Here is a 20,842-nt window from a genome sequence, read left to right on the forward strand (position 1 = left end):
GGACCCAGGCACACGATCGGGAGTGGAAGGTGGGGAAAGGACCCAGGCCCACAGTCGGGAGTGGAGGGTGGGGAACGGACCCAGGCCCACGATCGGGAGTGGAGGGTGGGGAAAGGACCCAGGCCCACAATCGGGAGTGGAGGGTGGGGAACGGACCCAGGCCCACGATCGGGAGTGGAGGGTGGGGAAAGGACCCAGGCCCACGATCAGGGGGCGGGGGCGGGGAAAGGACCCAGGCCCACGATCGGGAGCGGAGGGTGGGGAAAGGACCCAGGCCCACGATCGGGAGTGGAAGGTGGGGAACGGACCCAGGCCCACGATCGGGAGTGGAGGGTGGGGAACGGACCCAGGCCCATGATCGGGATTGGAGGGTGGGGAAAGGACCCAGGCGCACGATCGGGAGTGGAGGGTGGGGAAAGGACCGAGGCCCACGATCAGGAGTGGAGGGTGAGCAGGACCCAGGCCCACGATCGGGATTGGAGGGTGGGGAAAGGACCCAGGCCCACGATCGGGAGTGGAGGGTGGGGAAAGGACCCAGGCCCACGATCGGGAGTGGAGGGTGGGGAAAGGACCCAGACCCGCGATCGGGAGTGGAGGGTGAGGAAAGGACCCAGACCCAAGATCGGGAGTGGAGGGTGGGGAAAGGACCCAGACCCACGATCGGGAGTGGAGGGTGGGGACAGGCCCCAGACCCACGATCGGGAGTGGAGGGTGGGGAAAGGACCCAGGCCCACGATCGGGAGTGGAGGGTGGGGAAAGGACCCAGGCCCACGATCAGGAGTGGAGGGTGTGGAAAGTGTGGTGTATGTAACCTGTACAACCTTAAGAGGATACCTTAAGGTGATGGACTACTTTTTGATGGCTCCTGTACATTGTATTACCGGTGGTGACCACACCGGTATATAAACCCTGCAGAGCAAAGTGTATCCCAGTTCAGCCCTGACCCTCAATCACTAAAGACCTGTTTACTTACTTCGGTAGTCTGTGTCCTGTTATTCAGTATAACTGCAATTGAAACCACAGACTCAACAGTGGCGACGAGTCTGATCTTACCATGCGGCAGTTTTGCATCAAAGGAAGCTTCGTCCTCAGGAACAGGCGTCGAGAAAGGGCATCCACCCTCAACATCCTGCATCGCACGGGAGGCCATCGGAAACCCGGGTTGGTTTGCTGACCACGAAGTCAAGCATCAGTGAGCATCCCTTCTACGACAGCGGCGGGTAAGCCCGATCGAGCGGCACGGGGGAGAAGTCGGTCGAGTTGTCAGGGGAGAAGGGAAGGGAAAACGACAAAAATGGCGGAGAACACAACCGCAGCCGGTGTCAGGGGCCGGACTGCAATCGGGCAGAGACGCGCAGCAGCCAGAAAAGCGTTTATGGCCACAGGGACCGCGGGAGCGGCGGGGGAACAAGAGCAGAAACGCAGGGGAAAATAAAGGACCGCTGGGAGGCGTGGACGGCAACAGCGCGGGAATCGCCATTTTGAGTCGGCGGGGGAAGAAGACAAGCGCGGGAAAAGCCGCCAAGCGCGGGAAAAGACGCCATTTTGAAAAAAAATAATAATAATATCCAAAGGGGAAGGAGAAACTCAGCAAGGATGCCAAAAATGGGTAACATCACTGCTTTTGATAAGGATGTGGAAGATTGGGCCATTTATGTGGAACGCATCGAAGTTTACTGTACAACGAATGAGGTATCGGAGGATAAGAAAGCACTAACCCTATTAAACTCAATGGGTGCGAAGGCGTACGGGTTATTAAGGAACCTTGTAACACCAGACAAACCGGTAGGGAAGAGTTTCGCGGATATTGTTATTATCCTGCAGGAGCATTTAAACCCCACGCCGCTGCTGATACCGGAACGATTTAAATTCTACAAAAGAATTCAACTTAAAGAAGAAAGCAACGCTGAATTCCTAACAGAACTGCGCAAGTTATCAAAGTACTGCCAGTTCGGAACAGGACTAGCAGACGCACTGAGAGATAAGTTTGTGTGTGGGCTCCTAAGGGAAGGAACCCAGAAGCGACTGCTGGAGGAAAAGGATCTTACGCTGGACAAAGCTTTCAGCATTGCAGCATCCCACGAGGCAGCAGCACGAGACACTGCAGAGATACAGCAAAGGCCATTGGAATTCAGCACCAATGAAATGGCATTGGGCACAGTAAAGTGCTATCGTTGTGGAAGGACAACGCATGACCAGAACCAGTGCTGGTTCAAAGATAAAGGATGCAGGCAATGTGGCAAACTTGGTCACATAGCGAGAGTATGCCGGTCAGGAAAGAAGACCAGCAGCAAAAAGTCACCACAGAAGTACAAAAAAGTACACAAGGTGACAGAGAACAGTTCGGATGAACAGAAGACGGATTCAGACTCCAGCAGTAAGCAACTGGGTTGTCTGAAAATACATAATGTGGGTAACACAGCAGACCACCAAACTATCTGGGTCACGCTTCGGATAGCAGGAGTCCAAGTGAAGATGGAATTGGACACTGGGTCGGCATTAACGGTCATGAATAAGCAAGATTACAAAAGGTTATTCTCGCACATTCCCCTGAGGGATACGGAGATTGTATTGAAAACATACACGGGGCAAATAGTATACCCCAAAGGAAAGATAAAAGTAAACGTGGTCTACAATGGTAAAGAATTTCAGAAAATGGACTTGTATGTGTTACCTGATGGAGGTCCGCCACTACTGGGACGGGAATGGATCCGGAGAATAAATGTGGGCTGGCATTCCATACAAGCACTGACTGTAGATGCCTGTAAGGAGGACGACGTTAAACCTAAACGACTGTCCAAAATCTTAGACGATGCTAAGGAGGTGTTCCAACAGGGACTTGGAACACTGAAAGGAATTACGGCAACCATCAAGGTTGAAGAACATGCAAACCTAAAATTTTTCAAAGCCAGACCAGTGCCTTATGCGATACGACCTGCTGTGGAAGCAGAGCTGGAAGGGCTAGAACGTTCAGGGGTACTGTCCAAGGTGGACTGGAGCAAATGGGCTACACCCATTGTTCCTGTCATGAAGCTTTCGTTGAGCAACAAGCCGGGGGAACCTGGGAAGGTTCGCATCCGTGGCGATTTCAAGATCACTGTTAATCCGGTTCTTCACACGGTGCAATATCCGCTTCCGCGGATTGAAGATATCTTCACTTCGCTGTCTGGCGGGAAACACTTCACTAAGATAGACCTGGCGCAGGCGTACCTACAGATGGAAGTTGATGAAGCGTCACGTCAGTATCGCACGATCAACACGCATAAGGGCTTATATCGGTATAATAGACTGGTTTTTGGAGTGGCATCGGCTCCAGCGATTTGGCAAAGGGCCATGGAGCAGGTATTGCAGGGAATTCCAGGCACACAATGCTACCTGGATGACATCCTGATTACAGGAGATAATGATAAGGATCACCTCGCGAATTTGGAGCAGGCGCTCATCAGATTGAAAGAATATGGGCTCAGAGTTAATCGCCAGAAATGCGAGTTCTTTCAAAAGCGTATCTCGTACTGCGGCCACGTCATTGACCGGGAGGGGCTCCATAAGTCACCTGACAAGATCGAAGCTGTTGTAAAAGCTTCTGCACCGGAGAATGTATCCCAGTTGAGGTCGTTCCTCGGGTTGGTTAACTATTACCATAAGTTTCTTCCAAATTTATCCACGGTGTTAAACCCGCTAAACACTCTTTTGCAAATGGGAATACCATGGAAGTGGAGCGATGATTGTAAGCGGGCTTTTCAAAAGAGCAAAGCACTGATCACCTCTAAGGAAGTGTTGGCTCACTTTAACCCAACGCTGCCTATTCGCTTAGCTTGTGATGCTTCTGCATATGGTATCGGGGCAGTGCTCTCACATAAGTTTCCAGATGGCTCGGAAAGGCCAGTCGCTTTCGCATCCAGATCATTGACCTCCGTTGAGCGCAACTATGCTCAGATAGATAGGGAGGCTCTCAGCCTCGTGTGGGGAGTTAAGAAATTTAACCATTACCTGCAAGGCCAAAAGTTTACACTGCTGACAGATCATCAGCCGTTGGTTTCCATTTTCAACCCTAAGAAGGGTGTTCCGGTAATGACGGCGCAGAGGCTTCAGAGATGGTCCCTTTTCCTAGGGGCACATCAATATGATATTGAATTCAAAGGTACAAAACAACATGGTAATGCTGATGGGCTGTCGCGCCTGCCACTACCTACAGTGGAAGAAGCACCGGCAGTTGACCCTGTAGAGATATTTCACTCGACCATCATCGAATGCTTACCAGTCACCAATGCGGGTATTGAGAGAGAGACCCGAAATGACCCGACACTGTCTCGGGTCTACGACTTGACAGTGAAGGGATGGCCAGCACATGGCGAACCACTGTTACCAGCATTCTCAGCCAGACGAGAACAGCTGTCCGTATGTCAAGGAACATTGATGTATGGAACAAGGGTGATTATTCCTCCAAAATTAAGAGAGAGAGTTCTGAAAGAATTGCACGAAGGTCATCTGGGGGGAGTCAAGATGAAAAGCCTTGCTAGGGCTTATGTGTGGTGGCCAGGTATCGACAAACAAATAGAGGATCTGACTAAAAGCTGCTCAGGGTGCCAAAAAGTTCAAAATGCACCTCCAATTGCACCGCTGCATCCGTGGGAATGGCCTTCAGCCCCATGGCAACGTGTGCACATCGACTTTGCAGGTCCATTCATGGATTCCATGTTTTTGATAGCAATAGACGCACATTCTAAATGGCCAGAAGTGATTAAGATGTCGACCACTACCTCTGAGAAGACGATCGCAGTTCTAAGAACCATATTTGCAAGGAATGGGTTGCCGGAGCAAATATGTTCAGACAACGGACCACAGTTCGTGTCAGAAGAATTCCAGAAATTCATGAAAAAGAATGGTGTGAAACACTATACATCTGCCCCATATCATCCGGCTACAAATGGGTTGGCCGAGAGATTTGTTCAAACGTTCAAAAAGGCGATAAAGGCCATGAGTGAAGACCATATTCCACTACAACACAAGGTGGACAATTTCCTGATGGCGTATCGAAACGCCATGCATTCAGTGACAAATCAAAGCCCTGCCATAATGTTCTATAACAGAAGGTTGCGGTCCCGGTTGGATTTGTTAAAACCCAATGTGCGAAGGGAAGTCGAAAACAAGCAATTCCAGCATGTAAATAACAAGGCCACTCGTAGTTTCGAAATAGGACAACCAGTGTTGGCCAGGGACTATAGGGATGATAAATGGCAACCTGGAACAATTCGTGCACGACAAGGACCCTTGATGTACACGGTAGACGTTGGAGAGAACGTAATACGACGTCATGCTGGCCAACTTGTGGAATCGAGAACAAGGGTCGACCCCATGTCTACGGCAGAGACACCAGTTGAAGAACTTATTGAGCCTGTAGCATCTACCTCAGACGCGAACGTACCTGATGATGTTCAATCCATAGGAGATCAAGTGGATGAGTCACCCCAGCAACGAGAACCAGAGACCCCTGAAAGGCGTTATCCGGGCCGGATCAGGAGGCCTCCTCAGAGACTGAATCTTTGAACAGTTGTGTGTAAATTGTATATATGTTATCCATGTAATGTTTAATTTGGGGTGTACACTGTTAAGCTAAAAGGGGAGGAATTGTAGTGTATGTAACCTGTACCACCTTAAGAGGATACCTTAAGGTGATGGACTACTTTTTGATGGCTCCTGTACATTGTAGTACCGGTGGTGACCACACCGGTATATAAACCCTGCAGAGCAAAGTGTATCCCAGTTCAGCCCTGACCCTCAATCACTAAAGACCTGTTTACTTACTTCGGTAGTCTGTGTCCTGTTATTCAGTATAACTGTAATTGAAACCACAGACTCAACAGAAAGTACCCAGGCCCATGATCGGGGGGCGGGGGCGGGGGCGGGGAAAGGACCCAGGCCCACAATCGAGAGTGGAAGGTGGGGAAAGGACCCAGGCCCACGATCGGGAGTGGAGGGTGGGGAAAGGACCCAGACCCATGATTGGGAGTGGAGGGTGGGGAAAGGTAGGAAGAATGAGGAGAGGCAATATAAACTAAATTATACAATTTTAAGGAGCTGGAGTAACAGAGAGATGGGGGGACGGTGGGGATGTATGTACACAAATCTTTGAAGGTGGCAGGACATGTTGAGAAAGGTTGTTAAAAATGTATATGTGCTCCTTGGCTTTATTAATAGAGGCAGAAGTACAAAAGCAAGGAAGTTTTGCTAAACCTTTATAAAATACTGGTTAGGCCTCAGCTGGAGTATTGTGTTCAATTCTGGGCACCTCAATGTGGGAAGGATGTTAAGGCCTTGGAGAGGGTGCAGAGGAGATTCATTAGAATGGTACCAGGGATGAGGGACTTCAGTTATATGGAGAGACTGGAGAAGCTGGGGTTGCTCTCCTTAGAGCAGAGAAAGTTAAGAGGAGATTTGATAGAGGTGATCAAAACCATCAAGGGTTTTAATAGAGTATATAAAGAGAAAACGTTTCCAGTGAAAGAAGGGTCGATAACCAGAGGACACAGATTTAAGGTGATTGACAAAAGTACCAGAGGCGACATGAGGAAACAACTTTTTTATGTAGCGAGTTGTTGTGATCCGGAATGCACTGCCTGAAAGGATGGTGGAGGCAGATTCAATAATAACTTTCAAAAGGGAATTGAATAAATACTTGAAGGGAAAACATTTACAGGGCTGTGGGAAAAGGCAAGGGAGTGGGACTAATTGGATAGTTCTAGCAAAGAGCCTCCTTCTGTGCTGTCTATGATTCTATGAAAACTAAAATCACTATATTGTTCTTATATAAGACCTTGGTCTAGAATACTGTGTCCAGTTTTTGTCCCCTCACGTGGTGGATAGCATAGAAGCCTTGGAAAAGATTCAGAGGAGTGCTACTAGATCGATGCCTAGTTTAAAAACCTATAATTGCCATATTAAGTTTGGAGAGCTGTGTCTTTTTTATTCTAGAAAACCATAGAATGCAGGGAGATTAGATTGAGGTCTTCAAAATAATGAAAGGACTAGTCTGTGTCCGTCTGTATAAACTATTTCAATTAGATAGCTTAGGGAGCACATGCGTATAAGCTGCATAAGCATAGAACTAGGTTAGATGTCAGGCGGTTTCTCTTTTCGCTGGTTAGAATCAATGTTTGGAACTAGTTGCCTGCTCGTACAGTGAGTGTGGATTCGCTGCGTGCATTCAAAAGCGAGCTGGACGAGTTCCTGACTAAGTTTAATGTCACTGCGTACGAAAAATTAGCGAGGTATTGGGTGGTGTGTCTCGTGGTCACTGTGGCCTCCTGAAACTCGTTTTGATCACCTTCGGGGGTCAAAGCGGAATTTCTCAGATTTTGTTTCCCTAAATTGGTCTGGGGTGTTTTTTGAATCACTTTTTTTTGTGTTTTGCTTCTCTCAGAAGATTACATGGCTGTTATTGGGAAGGAGATGTTAGGCAGCATGATGTTCAGTTGCACCACAACTGTATTGGCCAGGCTCGATGGCACAGCTGGCCTTTTCCTCTCATTTTTGTATGTTCTTGAGTATCCTGCATGTTCACTGCACAGGTGTTGTGACTGTTCACCTGTAGAGACTCCAATTGGCCAAATCAAATGAAAAGGAGAAAAATATATAGTTATGGCCATAGCAGACAGTTTTAGATTAATCCTTCAAGAGAAAAAATTGTATCATACACTCAAGTAACAACATACAGTTAGTTTGAGATCGTTTTGATACAAAGCTGATGCCGGTTGCAAGACAATCTAAGATTCACTGTGAGGGACTGTAGAGAAAAACATTCAGTTCCAGAGTTCTCTTAATTTATACAGAGTGAATGACGTCAGTCTTTATTACATCAAGCATGACTGGTAATTTCATTAACCGCAAGATTGATATTGAAGGTGAAAGCTGAGAGTGATCAGTGCCTCAGCTCCATTTTGCTGCGACACTGAATGAAAGTACACAATGGGGCAGTAATTCCTCCCCAAACGCGTGAGTACGGAAGGGGTACTCACGCGTCTGGCCGGAGGAAATGCCGGTTTTCAGCATGCACAGCGCATGCGCTGAAAACCGGCATTTCCTCTCCTCTCACCCAAGAGTTGAAGAGGCTGTAGGGGGCAGTGCGTGCGTCTTGGATTTCCTCTGTTTTGGGGGATTTGCGCATGTGTAAAGGCCTCCGGTCTTTACGCTTGTAAAAAGCACACGTATTTATTTTTACAGGTAAGTGATGTTTTAGTGCAATTTAGAATTTTTTTTTCCACAGGTTTATTATTTTAAAGAATTTACAATAAGGTAAGTTTAGTTTTAGATCCTTTTTATTAAAAATTTATTTTTTTCAAAAAAAAAAATTATTGTTTAAATTATTTTTTTTAACTTATTTATACTTAATTTAATGATTGGGATGTTTTTTAAAATTTTATTTAAAGTTTAAGTAGTGTTTTGGGGTGCAGTACTTCTCATGAGTTTGACAGTTCTTACTCTCAAACTTATGAATTAAGTTTCCCCTCTCCTGATTGGCTGAACAGTGCTCACCTGATCCCAGCCGGTACATCGCACTAACTACGCCGCTGGGTCAGATTAGCACAGCGCGCCGACATCAGAACCTGGCCACTGAAAGGAAATCCACTGCGGGCCAGGTTTCAGGTGTCGGCGCGCAGGGTGAGCGCACATCGGGGGCTTGCACGCGCGGCAAGCCCCCGACACCAAGTTCTGGGCCTATATGTTTTATACCCTTGGATATTGACCCAAATATTAGGGTGAGTTGCTAAACAGGCACTGAGGAGATAAAAGGCACTTCTAAACAGCCAGACAAAGAAAAATGTAGGGTGAGTCACTTCACAATGGTCTTAAGTGTCTGTTAGTGGTTGGCTGAAATGTAGAAGTGACCAGAGGCCTAGGAGCAGGTTGTCTGCCTACATTCTTGGCTGGGGAATGACGGCTAATCAAGGGGCTAAAAAGATAACTCACACAAGTTAGCAGTCAATGGTAAGTCAGAATTCATTTAATAATATGCCTGAGGTTCTGTCAAGAATCAGATATGCACAGAACAAACAGATTATCTCATCACTACTGGTAAGTACTGTACATTCTTTCATTCGTGTAAAACAGAAGTGAGGAACATAATGGCCTTCCTTCCTCCCACATATAACAGAACTGCCACACCTTATTGGCAGAGCTGAGACACCCCCTGTATAACTAAAGAACAACATGTTACATATCCACAAAAGAAGAAAAGAATATTCAATCTGCATAAGTCATATTCTAGAAGGAAGATATTTATCACCTGCAACAGAATGTTCCAGTGGTTATCACACAGAATCACAGAAGCTATCGAGCCTGCACCGACACATATCCCACCCGATCACCGTAACCCCTACACCAACACATATCCCACCCTATCCCTGTAACCCCCCTAACACTAAGGGTCAATTTATCATAGCCAATCAACCTAACCCGCACATCTTTGGACTGTGGGAGGAAACCGGAGCACCCGGAGAAAACCCACGCAAACACGGGGAGAATGTGCAAACTCCACACAGACAGTCGCCCGAGGCCGGATTCGAACCCGGGTCCCTGGTGCTGTGAGGCAACAGTGCTAACCACTATGCCACCGTGCCTCCGGACCCCATGAAGTCTCATGGCTTCAGGTCAAGCATGGGCAAGGAAACCTCCTGCTGATTACCACCTAGCGCCCTCCCTCAGCTGATGAATCAGTACTCCTCCATGTTGAACACCACTTAAAAGAAGCACTGAGAGTAGCAAGGGCACAGAATGTACTCTGGGAGGAGGACTTCAATGTTCATCACCAAGAGTGGTTCGGTAGCAACACTACTGAGTCCTGAAGGATATAGCTGCCAGACTGGGCCTGCAGCAGGTGGTGAGAGAACCAACATGTGGGAAGAACCTACTTGACAACATCCTCAACAATCTACCTGTCGCTGATGCATCTGTCCATGACAGCATTGGTGGCAGTGACCCTGAACAGTCCTTATGGAGACGAAGAACCGTTTTCACACTGAGGAGACCCTCCATTGCGTGGCACTAACATAGTGTTAAATGGGACAGATTCAGAACAGATCTAACAGCTCAAAACTGAGGATCCATGAGACGCTGTGGGCCATCATCAGCAGCAGAATTGTATTCCACCACAATCTGTAACCTCCTGGTCCGGCATATCACTCATGCTACCATTACCATCAAGCCAGAGGAGCAAACCTAGTTCAATGAGGAGTGCAGAATCATAAAATGGTTACAGCACAGAAGGAGGCCATTCAGCTCGTTGAGCCCATGCCAGCTCTCTGAAAGAGCACTTCAGATAGTCCCACTCCTCCGCCCTTTTCCCGTAGCCCTGAAAATCTTTTTCCTTCAGGTACTTTTCCAATTCCCTTTTGAAAGCCACGATTGAATCTGCATGCCAGGAGTAGCACCAGGCGTACCTAAAAATGAGGTGCCAACCTGGGGAAGCTGCAACACAGGACTACATGCATGCAAAACAGCGAAAGCAGCATGCTATAGACAGAGCTAAGCGATACCAGTCAATGGATCAGATCAAAGCTCTGCAGTCTTGCCATATCCAGTCATGAATGATGGCAGACAATTAAACAACTAACGGGAGGAGGAGGCTCCATGAATATCCCCATCCTCAGTGATGGTGGAGCCCAGCACGCGAGTGCAAAAGACAAGGTTGAAGCGTTTGTAACCACCTTCAGCCAGAAGTGCTGAGTGGATGATCCATCTCAACCTCCACCTGATGTCTCCATCATCACAGAAGCCAGTCTTCAGCCAATTCGATTCACTCCACATGATATCATGAAACAGATGAGTGCACTGGATACAGCAAAGGCTATGGGCACTGAAAGCTCCCGGCTGTCATGCTGAAGACTTACGCTCCAGAACTAGCCTCTAGCCAAGCTGTTCCAGTACAGCTACGATACTGGTATCTATTCAGCAATGTAAAAAACTGCCCAGGTATGTCCTGTCCACAAAAAGCAGGACAAATCCAATCCGGCCACTTACCGCCCCATCAGTTTACTCTCAATCATCAGCAAAGTGATGGAAGGTGTCATCAACAGTGCCATCAAGCGGCACTTACTCACCAATAACCTGCTCACCAATGCTCAGTTTGGGTTCCGCCAGGACCACTCAGCTCCAGGCCTCATTACAGCCTTGGTCCAAACATGGACAAAAGAACTAAATTCCAGAGGTGAGGTGAGAGTGACTGCCCTTGACATCAAGGCAGCATTTGACTGAGCATGGCATCATGGAGCACTAGTAAAATTGAAGTCAATGGGAATCAAGGGGAAAACTCTCCACTGGCTGGAGTCATACCTAGCACAAAGGAAAATGTTTGTGGTTGTTGGAAGTCAATCATCTCAGCCCCAGGACATTGCTGCAGGGGTACCTCAGGGCAGTGGCCTAGGCCCAACCATCTTCAGCTGCTTCATCAATGACCTTCCCTCCATCATAAAGCCAGAAGTGGGGATGTTCGCTGATGATTGCACAGTATTCAGTTCCATTTGCAACTCCCCAGCTATAGAAGTAGTCCATGCTCATATGCAGCAAGACCTAGACACCATTCAGGCTTGGGCTGATAAGTGGCAAGTAACGTTCGCACCACAGAAGTGCCAGGCAATGACTATCTCCAACAAGAGAGAGTCTAACCACCGCCCCTTGAAATTCAATGGGATTATATCACCAAATCCCCCGCGATCAACATCCTGGGGGGTCACTATTGACCAGAAACTTAACTGGACCAGCCACATAAATACTGTGGCTACAAGAGCTGATCAGAGGCTGGGTACTCTGTGGCGAGTGTCTCACCTCCTGACTCCCCAAAGTCTTTCCACCATCTACAGGGTACAAGTAAGGAATGTGATGGAATACTCTCCACTTGCCTGGATGAGTGCAGCTCCAACAAGACTCAAGAAGCTCGACATAATCCAGGACAAAGCAGCCCGCTTGATCGGCACCCCATCCACCACCTTAAACATTCACTCCTACCACCACCACCACACCATGGCTGCAGTGTGCACCATCTACAAGATGCACTGCAGCAACTCACCAAGGCTTCTTCGACAGCAGCTCCAAAACCCGTGACCTCTACCACCTAGAAGGACAAGGGCAGCAAGCGCATGGGAACACCACCACCACCAAGTTCCCCTCCAAGTCACACACCATCCTGACTTGGAAATATATCACCGATCCTTCATTGTGGCTGGGTCAAAATCCTGCAACTCCCTCCCTAACAGCACTGTGGGAGTACCTTCACCACAAGAACTGCAGCGGATCAAGAAGGCACCTTCTCAAGGGCAATTAGGGATGGGCAATAAATGCTGGCCTTGCCAGTGACGACCACATCCCAGGAATGAATTTTTAAAATGGAGCGATTAAAATCAGGAATATGGATTGAAATACTAACAACACAAAAATAAAATGTGTTGACATTTACTTGAATATAAATCTATACTGAATATTTCCCCTATTGGCTCAATTGGCAATTTGTAACTGAACCACATAGTCCAGAAGATCCTAGGTTTGATTCCTGCTCTTCTCAGTGTTTGCTGATCTCAGCTGGGGCAGCAAAATGGGCCGTGACACTTGGCTTCAGCACTCCTGTGTTGGCATGGAGGAAAACCAACTCAGATTGCAGTTCCTGATCACTACCTAGCAATCTCTACTGGAACGTCCGGTCTGTGAACATTACACAAGGACTTAGCTGTGATTTTCCCCATGGAAAATGTAGCCTGCCGCTACTCAATGCTGGACTCACATGAAAACTGGCTTCTTGGTCGAAGTAACTGGAGGGTAACTGTTACCTGTAGAATCATTCAGTGTCAACAGGTTCAGGACTGGAGAAAGAAGGTGATGGAAAGGCAGAAGAGCAGCAAACAATTGTGTGGAATAGATGTGACATTGATTCTCCCTTGATTGTAACTGCATACCAGTACAATAGTTGCCTTTTCACTTGTATGCCCTGGTGGACATTGTCTTATTTATCAGATTGCCTTCATGGCAATAACTCATTAATAGTTCTGATTGAGAAAATGCAGGTGTCAAAATATAGCTAATTCAACCTGCGTCATCTGCGCTACTGCACTCCCCAGATGGCTTGCCTGCTTGTCCATGAGCAGAAACAGAACTGTGACCCATTTAACAACACATAATTACTTTCTGGTTGCACTGATGGAGTTGTGCAGGCCTATTATGAACGAACCTGAAGTCTGCAGTTTCCTCAACAAACACTACGAGGAGAATTCCAATGGGTGTTTTGTATTCTTGCTCTTGTTACCATGGGGCATGTTGAATTGCAGGGATGGGCAATAAATGCTGGCCTTGCCAGCGACGCCCACATCCCAGGAACTAATTAAAAAATCCTACTCATGGATCACTGGTCCTTAGACTGGGTGAAGTCACTCTAAGAAAGTATTGCTGTACAGACTCTAAATTACCCATGGTTTCACCTTTGCTAAGACTTTGTGTGGCTCTTAAATTTAGACTTACCAGTGTAATATTTTATCTGGAGGATGCAAATGTGTGAATTTTACACATTTCCGGCCAAGCATTTTTTGAACTTTACACCATGAGGCAATTTTTTCTGATTACTTCCTAGTGGCGGGTGAGGTACTAAAAAGGTTAAACCTTGTATATTCTGGAGTCAACATATTTGTCTATGCTATATTGTTACAAGAGGATATTCTAACATAATATACTGATGCCTAAATTCATCAAATGCTTTCCATTTCTTGCACTTTTAAAACAGCACATATATTCCTTAAATAAGATCATTATCTGATTTACTTACAGGTTCCAGAAGGGAGTAGTAAATGCAGAAGCCTGGTTTTGACGCCAGATACTCATCGGATCGGAATCGGATCCTGACTTGATTTGCCTTCGATATCTGTTTTCCTGGAACTACGTTGGAGCCACACCACCGTCCAATAATGGTGCCATCACTTAGATCTTCAATTTCTACAAAATCAAACCTAAAGGAGAGATAGCCTTATCAAATGTGGCTTAGATGCAAATGAGCTGTATTCAGATTCAGCAAAGTAACAGATTCACCAATTTTGAAGTGTTCTCCAACTCAAAGCCTGGAGATTGTTGATGACAATACCATCATAGAAATGCTTAACATGTTCAGATCAAATTCCTCCCTATTATTTTAATGGAGGCATTAGTCCATTTAAAATGAATGGGTTAATGTTGCACAGTTTTAACAGAGAAGAACCTGATATAAATATATTAAGCGTTTATGATCACATCACCAAAAGGGATTTCCAGAAAGAGATCTCAAACCCATTTAATTTGAAATAGCCAAAAAGTTGCATTGAGGAATTAAATATTTCTATATACATTTATTAGGGAAAGCAGTTCCATAGTTAAATTAAATCAAAGTGTTATACAAAAATATCATATCTCCATAATTATAAAGTATTTATTATGAAAACAAGTAAGCTTCAGCAAAAGGTCTATAAAATAAGCAGGAGCTGCACTTGTAATTCCAAGATATAAGATAAATAATACATGTTTTAAATAATTCAGGTTAACAACTGGTTTATCAGAGCTGCATCAGCTGGTTGTAGCTTGGATGAATTATTCACTGAATCAAATGCCAACACTGTGCCAGAAACAATATAGACTTGACAAGTACTACTGAAGTACAAAATGTAAGAGGGCACTAAGTGGAAAACATCTGACATGCACATCCATTTTCCACATCATCTAGCGCTGTTGTACGAATTACACTCCACATTTGACACCATTTCAATTCCATTCATACCAGAGCCATAAGCCCTGTTTGTAACTCAGGACGCTAATCGGGTGTGCAGGGAGAGCAGGAAGCCCCCATGATGTCGCAAGCATGAGGCCCGGCAATTTTAACTCCTGGGTCTCATTTTCATGTGACTGACAGGCTGCCCCCCCAATCGCATTGGGAATCAGGCAGCCCAGTCACATGACATGCACAATCTCTGGCAGGTTTCCAGAGGTCTACTTAAAGCAAGGATGGATCTCTAAAGCAAAGTTGCATCCTCTGCTTTGATTTTTGGTTGAATAACACTGGATACAATCACAAGAGTACACTGCAACACTTCTCTTTCTCATTCCAAACACACTCGCCTCTTCCTTTCCTCTCTCTAGCCACACACTAACAACATTCTCTTCTCATTTCCTAGCACTTACACAGCCACCAACTCCTCCCAGCACTCCTACTGCATTTCAAATGGCCCACACTTGGCTTTACACTCATCACCACCCCATTGTCCGTCCATCTTGCTTTTTCACTTCTCAACACATGGATTATATGCAAAAGCCGCACGCTTCTCCACTTCTGCTTTCAAGAGCCAGTCACTAACGCTCACTTGCTCTTTCTGCAGGATAAGACAGCGCATAAAGCCAGGGGTGTTACACCTATTACTACCACTTACATATGGAATATCAGTGAGTTACAGTTTTACTGTTGGTTATGAGGGGAATTTGAATGTTACCAGTATTACTATTAGTTATTGGTGCAATTTCCGTGAGTTACTATTAGTTACTGGTGGAATCAGAGTTACTCCAACCACTGGTTTCCTCCCTGCAAAGCTCTTCCCCATCTTCAGTTTCCCTTTTTCATCTGCTCACAGGTGACCTCCTGATTCTCGGAACTTCTCACACACAACAGCTGCTGCTGCGAAACCACGAGCAAAGATACTCAACTAAAGGGGATCCAACCATTATGAACCAAATGCAATAAAACTTTTATTAAATTGGGATATAGCGTCATTAATAAAGCCAGCCTTTATTGACTATCTCTAGTTGCCTTTGAAAAAGTGGTGGTGGGCCTTCTTCTTGAACTACTGCAATCTATGGTAGAGTTTTCCAGGATTTTGTCCTAGCAAGTATGAAGGAAGAATTTGCAGATGTCAAATGATCAAACATCACGTGGTCAGATGTCATGTGATTAAACCTTCAGAGATTAAAGGGGTAGTGGCAGCATGGATACGAAACTGGCTAAGATACAGAAAGCAGAGAGACGTGGTGAACTGTTGTTTTTCAGACTGGAGGGAAGTATACAGTGATGTCCTCCAGGGGTTGGTATTGGGACCACTGCTCTCTTTGATATACAGGTTGAGCGTCCTGAATCCGGCAACCTCGGGACCGAGGCCGAGTCGGTCTTTGTGTTTTTCTGGACTTCGGAATGTGTTTCTGATGTCCGAAGTCCGGAAATATCGCAACCTGGGCTCGGGCGTTTCCGGACTTCGGGCATCAGAAACACATTCCAAGTCCGGAAATGCCTGGGCCCAGGTTGCGATATTTCCGGTTTTTGGATGTCACCTTGTAGTTCTTCTCCTCGCAGGCCTTGTAGTCCTTGCCTGAAGTCTTTGGCCTAGAAATTCAGTCTGGACACTTTTGGGGCGCTAAAGTCGGGCGCTCGCTAAAGTTAGTGGCCGCCGGAAAGTGTAGGCCACATCGCCGAAATTCAGTAGGGTTGGCCCTAAGTTTGGCCGAGCGCTGAAACTGGCGTTGAAATGCTGTGTTCCGGCACTAAGCCAGCGATGCGGCCTAATAACGCCGAAGCCGGGCGCAGCGCAGGTGCGGTCATGTTTTGATTGACAGCAGACACCCTGACGCCGGCCAGCTCTTAAAGGGGGAAGGGTCAACTTTGACTGCTGCCACGCCCTGCATACTGGAGCCCTGCAGCTAGGCCTCAGCACTATTGGTGTGCCAAAATAGCGCCTGGAGCAATGGAGAGGGCCCGTGAGCGAGCGCAGCGCTTCTCAGAGCATGCTCTGAGTGTGCTCATTCATGGTGTGGAGAAGAGAAGAGAGATCCTGTGCCCGGACAGTGGCAGGAAGGCTCCCAGGAGCCAGTACAGGAGAGCCTGGGGCAAAATCGCCCGCAGGGTGTCATCCACCTGTGATGTCCCCAGGAGTGCGGACCAATGCCGCAAGAAGTTCAACGACCTCACTCGGATGGTGAAGGTGAGTACCCTTTCCAGTGTCCCCCTCATCCTTGCATGTGCACCTCACGTTATGGGCAAAGGGACCTCAAAGGCCTAATGGCCAGCCCTCCTCCCGCAGCAATGGCACTTGCATGTTCATCAATAGCACTTTCTGCACTTAACACACTGGCCAAGCTATTCGACCATGGGAGGCAGTGCACCCAGCAACAGGGCACCACACTGGCCAAGCTATTCCACCATGGGACGCAGTGCACCCAGCGACAGGGCACCACACTGGCCAAGCTATTCCACCATGGGAGGCGGTGCACACAGCGACAGGGCACCACACTGTACTTAGAGGCCGCCCTCCAGTCCGGACATGGTCCTCGCCCAGGAGGTGCGCGTCCTCGATGAGATGTCGGCGGCGTCTGAGCGGCGCCACCAAGAGTTCATGGGGGTGGTCGAACAGATGCCTCACGCCATTGAGTCCCTGGCTCAGAGTGTGGTGGCTTTCGGGGAATCACAGGCCAGGGGGTTCGAACAACTCTCGGCAGCGCACGACAGGGGTGTCCAGCAACTGGCCGCAGCGCACGACAGGGGTGTGCAGCAACTCGCGGCAGCGCAGGACGCGGGTGTGCAGCAACTGGCGGCAGTGCAGGACGCGACTCGCGAGATGAGTGGTGCCGTCCACACACTGGCAGAGCTGATGCGGGCACATACCAGGGCAGTTCGGGCACTCACTTCTGCCACACTCGCTGTGGCACGGAGGCATCGCCATGGCACCCGCCGCCCTGCTGCAGCACAGCGGTCTGGCCTCCCCCAGATTGCTGTGCTTGCTACACTGCCAGCCCGGCCGAGTGCCAGTGTCTCTGGCGAGCAGCGCGCACCTGCCATCAGCCAGCTTGCCCCCAATGGTGCTGCCGACACTGCCACTCCCCCAGCCAAGGTGCGACGAGCTGCTGCTAAGACTGATGCTGCCCAGCCACAGCTGCAGCAGTCAGCAGCCGGCCCCTCCCGGGCCAGGCCTCGTCTAGGCCGACCCCCAAGGGCATCTGCCGACACGCTTTGTGGCCCTCATGAGCCTTCCCCCAGCCTCGCCACACCCGCAGGGCCCAGGTTGAGGCGGAGCAGCAGGTCGGCCAGGGGCCGGAGAAGCCTGTCTAAGGACTCGCCCTCTCGGCACACCCATTAGAGTGTGGTGAGAGCGGTTTCTTTTATATTGGGGGGCTTGTGTTGTGGGGGGCATTATTTTGTTAAGGCTGAGGATCAAGGCATTTTTTGTTTTCATGGGGGTGTCTCTGTTGTGGCGGGGGGCTTATTTTTGTAAGGCCGCTGTTGAAGGCCTTTTGGATGGGCAAGTTTTGTTAGTCCTCCCCAGGTTTTGGGAGTGACAGATGTTTTTGACTGTTTTTTGGGGGTCTTGTCTGTTTTTCTGTTTCATGTGGGAAGGGCCCTGAGTTTGTGAAATAAAGCTTTTGATTTATTCGGCATGTCCAGGTGTCATGTTTGAAGTGGTTGTTGCGTTAACCGGCTGAGGGCTTGCGGAGCGGCTGCCTCAGGTGCGTTCCTTGCCACAGGCCATTCCCTGACAGGGGGCCTAGAAGTGTCGATCACTAAGCCCCCGGCGGACGGCCCTTGGCCCTTGTCGCTCCCTCCTGGGCTGGTCCTCCTCCTCCTCCTCCTCCTCCTGCTCATCCTCCTGAGGTGGTGGTGCAATGCCAGGTGGCAGTGCCTGAGTCCTGCGGATAGCCAGGTTGTGCAGCATGCAGCAAACGACGACGAACTGGGAGACTCTATCCGGCGAATACTGAAGAGATCCTCCGGAACGATCCAGGCAGTGGAACCGTTGCTTGAGGACGCCTATCATTTGCTCGATGATGTTCCTTGTGGCTTGATGGCTTTCGTTGTATGCCTCCTCCGCTGGGGTCCTGGGCGCGCGGAGTGGGGTCATGAGCCATGTACACAAAGGGTAGCCCTTGTCCCCGATAAGCCATCCCCTTGGTGGAGGCTGTGCCTCGAACATGTCAGCCACAGTAGTCTGGCGCAGGATAAATGCATCGTGGCTGCTTCCTGGGAAGCGGGCATTGACAGCTAGGATGCGCTGCCTGTGGTCACACACCAGCTGTACATTTAGGGAATGGTAGCCCTTCCGGTTGCGGTAATCCTCGGCATTGTGGATAGGTGCCTGCATAGCCACATGCGTGCAGTCAATGGCGCCCTGCACCATGGGGAAGCCCGCGATCCTGCCAAATCCGACTGCACGCTGCTCCTGCCTCTGTCGGGTCATGGGGAAGGAGATGAATTGGTGTCTCCTCGTGTAAAGTGCATCGGTGACCTGCCGGATGCAGCGATGCGCGGCGAATTGGGAGATGTTCGCTATGTCCGCAGCAGCGGCTTGGAAGGAGCCGCTTGCATAAAAGTTCAGAGCCACCGTGACCTTCACTTCCACCGAGAGAGACGTCCTGCACATCAGCTGTGGACGCAGATCTGTGTGAAGCAGCTGGCAGATCTCTGCAACCACCTCCCTTCTGAAGCGCAGCCTCTTCACACAATGCGCCACAGTCATGGTGAGATAGAACACCTGCTGCCGGTATTGCCTGAGTGGGTAAGGCCTACGTTGCCGACGCCTGATGGCCCCTCTGCGTCTAGGCATGGCTGGCCCTCTCTCACAGCGTCTGCGAGCCCTTCGCACATAATGCTGCAACTGAGGGTTGGCCCCCCATACAGCCCCCATAATAAAGTTGAGAACAGATAAATCACAATGAATCAAATGTCAAAGCACTGGCCAGAAGCCAAAAATACCTCTCCTATGCTGTCCCAAATCTGTAACCTCTGTCCCTTGGTCTCTGTCCAGAAATCCAAAGCAGTAAAGTCATTGCAGCAAAATGGCTGGGCTTTATAGGTCAGTGTAAGTGCCCTTTAATTTGCGCTCCCCGAGGCCCACAGGGCCTCTTTTGCGTTCCACCTCACAGTTCTTAGCAGCGCCACGCCCACATTGGGCGGGCGCCACTGAATTTCCGGTTTGGGGCGCACAAACAGCGTTGCGCGACGATATGACGTCATAAGCTGCGCGCGCACCTGAGCGGGCGCAAACACTTTGCGCCGGCACTAAATGTCAACTGAATTTGGGCGTCGGCGCAGATCGGACTGCGTTCAGGCGCTAAGTGTCTAGCGCCGGAAATATAGCCCTTTTATGGCGTTAGCGGCTGGCGCAACCCACTGAATTTCTAGGCCTTTGTGTCTTAATGTGAGGAGCATTCGTAATAAGGTGGATGAATTGGCTGCGCAAGTAAAGGTAAACGAATATGATTTGGTTGGGATTATGGAAACGTGGTTCAAGGATGGCCAAGGCTGGGAACTCAACAGCCAGGGGTATTCAATATTCAGGAAAAATAGGCAAAAAGGAAAGGGAGGTGGGGTAGCATTACTGGTTAAAGAAGGGATTAACACAATTGTAATGAAGGATATTAGCTCTGATGATGTGGAATCTGTATGGGTAGAATTGAGAAATACGAAAGGGAAGAAAACGTTAGTGGGAGTGGTATATAGACCTCCAAACAGTAAGGCGGAGGTTGGGGATGGCATTAAAACGGAAATTAAAGAAGCGTGCAATAAGCGCACAGCAGTCATCATGGGTGACTTTAATCTACATATAGATTGGGCTAACCAAATTAGTAACAATACTGTGGAGGAGGAATTCCTGCAGTGTTTACGGGATGGTTTCCTGGACCAATATATCGAGGAACCAACCAGAGATCAGGCCATCTTCGACTGGGTATTATGTAACGAGAAAGGATTAATTAGCAATCTTGTTGTACGAGGCCCCTTGGGTCGGAGCGATCATAATATGATTTAGTTCTTCATTAAGATGGAGAATGAAGTAGTTGACTCAGAGACGAGGTTCCTCAATTTAAATAAAAG

General features: G+C 48.5%; 1 protein-coding gene across 3 annotated transcripts in view; it reads right to left on the reverse strand.

Annotated features, from left to right (window-relative positions):
- The window catches only part of pdgfc (platelet derived growth factor c), a 504,030-nt gene that overhangs the window by 213,103 nt on the left and 270,085 nt on the right, over window positions 1-20,842 (reverse strand). For all 3 annotated transcript variants that reach the window (XM_086010449.1, XM_086010440.1, XM_086010431.1), the window contains one exon: window positions 13,802-13,982. In XM_086010449.1, the coding sequence (XP_085866575.1) occupies window positions 13,802-13,982 (181 nt within the window). The remainder of the gene's footprint in view (window positions 1-13,801; window positions 13,983-20,842) is intronic.

The sequence above is a fragment of the Somniosus microcephalus genome, chromosome 2 (genome assembly GCF_052327205.1).
Source record: "Somniosus microcephalus isolate GS21.2 chromosome 2, FLI_Smic_1.0, whole genome shotgun sequence".
NCBI classification, from domain to species: Eukaryota; Metazoa; Chordata; class Chondrichthyes; order Squaliformes; family Somniosidae; genus Somniosus; species Somniosus microcephalus.